Raw genomic sequence first — 6,664 nt, 5'->3', positions numbered from 1 at the left:
AGACTTTCGGCAAGTTGTTAAATATGTGAGTCAAAAAGAGTCACCCTTGGGTCCTGGCAAGCCAGGGTCTCCAGGAAATCCTCGGTCCCCTGGCAATCCCTGTAGGCCTTGCTCCCCCGGAGCACCATTTCCAGCACCATAGATGTCACCGGGGCCTCCCTTGGAACCTGGTAAACCCGGACTGCCAGTTTTCCCAGGCAAGCCATCTTTTCCGGGAAGCCCAGGAAACCCTGGCAAGCCCTTCTCCCCACGAGGTCCAGGAAATCCTAAATGTAAAGAGGCGAAAATAAAAGGCCATGGAGGTTTAGAAGTGACACGTCTGGGTAGAGATCTCTGACACAGAGTTTTTGCTTCTATTATAAGAGCTAACTACGGGCCCCTGGGTGGCTCAGGTCATGATCTCACAGGTCCTGGGTTCAAGCCCCACATAGGGGAGCCTGGAGCCTGCTTCGGATTCTGTGTCTCCCTCTCTCTTTGCCCCTTCCCCACTCGACCTCTGTCTCTCTCTCTTAAAAAGAAATAAAACATCTAAAAATTTTTTAAAAAGCTGACTAGCATATTAATAATGTGTGCCACTTCTCTTGAAAGTCAGGAGACCCCTTGGTCCTGGGAGGCCTTGCCAGAAGCAAGGACTGTGCCATGTGAACCCAAGACACTTCTAACTCAGTGAGGCCAGGCCTTGGGCCGATCCTAGCAACCCACTCCTGGGGCTGATCCACTGGCCAAAGAGCGGAAATTACACCCAGGACTCTCCGTCAAAGGCCCAGTTCTTCTGGAGTCATCTAACCCTTGCTGTCACGCCTCCTTCTTCCTGGGGGGTGGAGGGAATTGAAGCACCAAGAAACCATGGATTGTATGGCCCTGTGCTGTAGAACACGGTGGTTCTCAAATAGAGCGTGGGTCAGAACCAGCCGGGGGAGGGGGTGTTTGGTCAAATCCAGATTGTGGGCACCACCCCTTGAGCTTCTGATCAGTAGCTCTGCCAAGTGGCCCCAAATCTGCCTTGTTAACAAATTCCCAGGTGATGCTGGTGCTGTAGGGAACAGTTTGAGAACCACTGTGCAGCATAGAACAAAGTTGGAACAGGGTGTGAACAAAGGGATAGATATGAATCACTTCTCTCTGACTCATCTGAATCTCTTTCTCTGACCTAGAAGGGAGCTGATCCAGGAAATTGCCAGAGGCACTCAGCAGTCAGATAACCTGGTAGGGTCCTAGCTCTGTCACTAGTGGTTTTTAAAAAAAATTTTTTTTAATGTTTTATTTATTTTTGAGAGAGAGAGAGAGAGACAGTGTGAGCAGGGGAGGGTCAGAGAGAGAGGGAGCTGTCACTAGTGGTTTTGTGACCTCAACCAAGTCATTTTCCATCTAAGCCTCAATTTCCTCATCTGAAAGTGAAGAGGTTGTCCCAGCTGGTGGCCCTTATTGCTCTGATATACGGTCACTCTCTAGCTTGAAGCTCTGTGTTGCCTGAGTATGAAGTCAAAGCCATCCCACCGAGGGGTGCCTGGTTGGCTCAGTCAGTTAAGCCTCCAACTTCGGCTCAGGTCATGATCTTGTGGTTCACGAGTTCAAGCCCCACATCGGGCTCTGTGCTGACAGCTCAGTGCCTTGAGCCTGCTTCAGATTCTGTATTTCAATCTCTGCACCTCCCTTAGTTGTATTCTGTCTTTCTCTCTCTGTCTCTTTCTCTCTCTCTCTCAAAAAGAAATAAAACATTTAAAAAATAAAACAAAAAAACCATCCCACCCATACCAGAGTGTGAACCTAACTTCCTATAATCAGTGGATGGCTACCACAATTCAAACTCACACTCACACAAAAGGAGAAGCAGGCGAGGAAAAGCTTTCTTCCTTACCTGGCAGTTCAGGAAGGTGAACTAATCCTGGACTTCCAGGCTTTCCTTTATTTCCACGCAATCCAGGTTGCCCTGGAGTCCCAGGGAGGCCACGGGCCCCTTTAGGGCCTGCAAACCCAAACATGAGTGGTGAAGGGAAAGGAAAGTCAGTGCAGTTGGTTTCATTTGTGATATCCACTCAAGAATCCTAGTCTCTTGGAGGGCCTCTTACCCTTACCTCCCCACACGAACCTCTCCAGGCGCCGTTCTATTGCCTCAATCCTCAAGGCTGCCCTCTCAGGAAGAATGTGTACCCCCAAATGCTACCAGGCTATGCCCTGTTTCCTTTGGCCCATGGCCCTTACAAGTCTGTTCCATGGCTTTCTCTGGCCTCATTACATACCTGGGAATCCGGGAGCTCCTGGTAAGCCTGATGGACCGTATGACCCAGGAATTATACACGGCAAGGTGATCCCTGTAAATGGCAACGTGTAAGCATCTGGTAAACCCGTCAAATCAGGTGGGCTCTCCTAGCATGCTCCTTTACTCCAATTCCATTGGATGGGCCAACCAAGTTCTTCCCACCCAGCAGCTGGGAGCCCATGCAGAAGAATCCTGGCATCAGAAGCTCTTGGGAGTTACCCCTAATGCAACTGCTTATAGGTAAGAGTACTCCTAGTATCCAAGTGCCAGAATGTCACCTCCTAAACCATCAATGTCCAGTGGGCAGGCATCTACCTATACATCTACCTATGCAGTAGATGCTCCCTAGCAAGATTTTCTAGAGGTAGCCTATATAGGAGCAGCAGCAAATGGTAGTGACCTTCTCACCCTGCCCTCACATGATGCCTCTCCCTCAGATGGGTGCTTGGGGCTAGTCCTAAGGATCCATTATAGCCATGTGTTTAGATTGGAGGGTTTGAAGACAAGACCCCTCAAGTTCACGTGTCTGCCCTTTTCTTGGAATGAAAACAAACCATTGGGTTCTTTTCCTAAACCATCTGGTTCTATTGACACACCTCACTTGGGATCTACAGAAACCTATTGACAATTACCATGGGCCAGAGGTAGCTGTACTTCTGTACCAGGCAAACGCTGAAGGCCACTCTCTTGGTCATGACAGACAAACGATGACCATTCCCTCAGGTCCTTCTTTGAAAATGTCAACTCTGGTACTCAGGGAGAAGCGGTACTCAATTTCAGTGTTCAAGACATTGAAATTGGCATTCATAGACTTTCCCCTAGCAAAGTCTTCCTTGCTCGTTCATAATGCAAATAAAAGGAGTCTATACAAGATCACAGAGGGGAGGTTTAATAAAATCCCGATGAACAAATTTTGTGTAGGCTCCCTCAAGGGCCATGCACAAACAATTGCTATGCTAATTAAAATTGGCCTTGCCGATTCATTAGAACCACCCCCAAGGCCTGTTTTAAGCCCCAGAGCCAACGGTTCAAGTAAACTGCTATAGTTTTTGCCTGTACCTAAAATAAATCACAAATTGCATTTCTTAAAAATATGTCTACAACCTATGATTCAGACTGCTTCCTCAATAGCTGGCATTCCTTCTGCACTTGTTCTATTCCCAAAGCAAAATGGAGAATTGAACAAGATAGTGTAACTCTTAACCAATACATTATAGACACCCAGCCAGCCAGACCTAAGCTTGTATCCTAGTTCTGCTACTAACCAGCTGTTTGGGCAAGATTCTTAACCCCTCTGAGCCTCATGTGTAAAACGGGAGCTACTTTTCTCATGTGGCATTTGTGAGGATTATATGAAATAATGCTAATGGCATTCTGCACAGTACCTGGCACCCAGGCAGTTGCTAAGCAAACGGTAGCTTTTTCTTATCTTATTTAAGGAGAAGCATTCAGAAGAGCTCCTCCAATGACAGCCCCTGGTTTCTACCTTCGTCAGGTTAGTGACACTACTTTGTAGCCTGGGTGGCAGCTTTCTGCCTTTTAGACCTCAGGGTCCTGTAGTCATACTTCCACAGGTGTAGAGATGGCCATAGGCCTGATCTTGCTCCATAAGTGGTCACACCCATCTCCATCCTGCCAGGCATTGAAATGATGGTGCTCTTTCTCAGGGCTATTTCCCTACTGTGGAACTATAACCTATAGGCGAGCACCTTATGACAAGATGCCTCACTGGGTGAGGACTGCCAGTCCTGTCCTCAGCTTGGGCCTCAGTACCTTGGACTAGGCTGAAGAACTGCCTCCCTAGATGGTATCATGAGAGGGATCCCACAGAAGGTTCTCCTGCCCCAACTCTTTCAATAGCCCATTGACTCCAATGTGTCAAACATTGCAGTTTCATTGCTTTCAGCCTTACAAAACAAATAGTAAAACACAAATATCTCTGTGCTGGGTCCAAATGTAAACCATCCATCCTCACTCAATTCATCAGATAAGTTTCATAAATTCTCTTTGCCTGCAACAGCCAGATTAAAAACAAACCATTAGAGGATGGGTCCAATGACAGGCATCTGGAAAGGTTCCATGACAGGACAAATAATGATCAAAAGGAAGATGGAAATCAAGGGGATATTTTCCTCTTGCCTTAGACCAGGCCTGTATGCCACAGCACACTCATGTATGCAAGCGGAGGGTCAAAATGCTGAGAAGGTAAGACCTTCAAGTCATCCTGGTTTCTGGCTCTTTTACATTACATCTCCGTCTTCTACCTCCCATTCCTGAACTCAGAGCCTTCTCCTCAATAAAGCAGAGATCAGCTCTATCCATGTTCTGTTCTATAACACATGATCTAATTAGTCAGCATTTTCCCCCATTAATGCCCAAATTCATCTTCAAAATAAAAAGCATCTCTGCTTATCAAGATTCTAACATTTCAGTTTACTCTGGGTCCAGTGAATAAACATCAGACATGTGTGCATCCTTCCAGCTACCTGCGAAGGAAAGTTATGACCCCAGCTAACAGACATCAGCCAAGCCATCAACATGCATGGTGAAGGAAATCAATCCCCCTCAGCGACTGCATGCTCACTTACTCCTGTATCCCCTCCTAGAAACCAGGAGTGATAATGTCAGCCTTTGTGCACCCCTCCCTAGCCAGAGGCTCCAGCGTGGCACTCAAGCCATCATGAGTGTTTGAGAGAAAGGTGAACAAAAGGAAAGAGAGATTTTGGCAACATCAGAGTTTGAGAACCTCGAGACTGAGCTAGCTCTCACCTCCCTCTGCGTCTAAGCCTCCTTTATCAATGCTCTCCTTGCAGCAACAGTCACCTAGACCAATCAAGTAAAGAAGAAAATTAAACCTGGACGGAAGTCCCTTGAGGCCCAAAGGAAGTCTTGTCTGCAGCCTGGGTATGCCCACCAATCAAATTCCCTATGTGGATTGAATGGAGAGAGCTGGCACCCACACAGGATCAAGGACACAGTCGCTGTTCAGTAATAACCGGGCTGATTGATTCCTGAGAACATCTGGATCAGAGCCTCTTTGGAAACAGCCAGTTGTCTGCTCATCCAAGGTTTGTAATTACTCAGACCACTAAGTTGGAAGGCTTCTAGTGACTGCATCCTTTTTCCTGGCAATGCAGCTTCTTTAGCCTGGGCCACCACCAGTTGGAGTGAGTGCATTTAAAGAATGGCATCTTTGGTTTTCATGGCAACAGTAATGGCCACAATGCAAATGTCAGGGGCTCCGAAGTTATGTCTTTTTAAAATTGTGTGGAAAGAGGAGGGAGGCAAACCCTGAGAGACTCTTGAATACTGAGAACAAATTGAGGACTGATGGGGGTGGGGGGAGGAGAAGGGGGTGATGGGCATGGAGGAGGGCGCTTGTGGGGATGAGCACTGGGTGTTATATGGAAACCAACTTGACAATAAACTAAGAAGAAAAAAATAAATAAAATTGCGTGGAAAGAAAAAGATAGGTTTGAGGAGCTATGCGTGGTTGGAGTGGAGAGAAAAAGAAAGCTAATGCTCTTATTGGAAGTAATTTTTTGAAAGTCTTGGTACTGCAACAAGAACATTTTCTGCATAGGACATCTCTCAGGCTGGAGTTTACGGTATCACTATATTCCTAAGAACTTTCTGTGTCTGGGGCCTAGATGTTTAAGATAGAAATGGTCCCATGGGCCTCCTTCTGTTGACTCAGCCTGTTTTCAAGCAGTCAGAATGTTGATAATAGCCAGATTTGAGTGTGTGTAAGTACATAGGTAATTCAGTTTATAAGTCAGTTTAAAATCCAGTTGCCTACGTAAATGGTTGGCCTAGAATAAAGACCCAATTGGCACAGGGGGTAATGGAATGACCGTGAATAATATCTCTGGGAACAAAGCTGGAGGCAAAGCTGTAGCCAACACCAGGACTTTCAAAGGCAGAATGCTTTAGTTTGATGAAATTCCTCACAGCCTTCATAAGGATCTGTAAACTGAAATATGACTTGGTTTTAAGAATCTTTAATCATCAATTTTTAACCCATATCCTTAGTATACCAATACATACAAGTAGATTTTAAAGTCAATAAACACTGACAAGACCTGGTTTATGTCTTCTTTTTTTGGTAACTCTTCAAGGTGACAAGGTAGAACGAAAAGAAATAGGTCTAAGAGATAGCCCTTTGGTTATTGAGAAGTCCCTTTTTTTCTGTGAATATATATTAATTTCTTATGGAACACTGCACTATACTAGGAAAATCGAGAAATGCTAAAAAGAATTGCCTTCTTTAGTATCCAAACACTTACAAAGCAGTTGGGAAAACTAAAACCATTAATGGAAGACAACACATAATTTAAGTAGCAATGACATATGCTGTGGAGGTCAAGAGAAGGTTTAGTGGAGAAGTGGGGCTTGTACCCTGAA

General features: G+C 45.8%; 1 protein-coding gene across 1 annotated transcript in view; it reads right to left on the bottom strand.

Moving 5' to 3' along the window:
• COL4A6 (collagen type IV alpha 6 chain) overlaps positions 1-6,664 on the bottom strand; it is an 81,105-nt gene that overhangs the window by 20,378 nt on the left and 54,063 nt on the right. Inside the window, exons 25-28 of the mRNA XM_077773621.1 lie at positions 5,030-5,083; positions 2,241-2,312; positions 1,859-1,966; positions 45-266 (exon numbers count right to left, since the gene is read on the bottom strand). Coding sequence (XP_077629747.1) covers positions 45-266; positions 1,859-1,966; positions 2,241-2,312; positions 5,030-5,083 — 456 coding nt within the window. The remainder of the gene's footprint in view (positions 1-44; positions 267-1,858; positions 1,967-2,240; positions 2,313-5,029; positions 5,084-6,664) is intronic.

The sequence above is a fragment of the Crocuta crocuta genome, unplaced genomic scaffold, assembly GCF_008692635.1.
Source record: "Crocuta crocuta isolate KB4526 unplaced genomic scaffold, BGI_CrCroc_1.0 scaffold737, whole genome shotgun sequence".
Taxonomy (NCBI): domain Eukaryota; kingdom Metazoa; phylum Chordata; class Mammalia; order Carnivora; family Hyaenidae; genus Crocuta; species Crocuta crocuta.
This window is presented reverse-complemented; position numbering and strand designations above follow the sequence as displayed.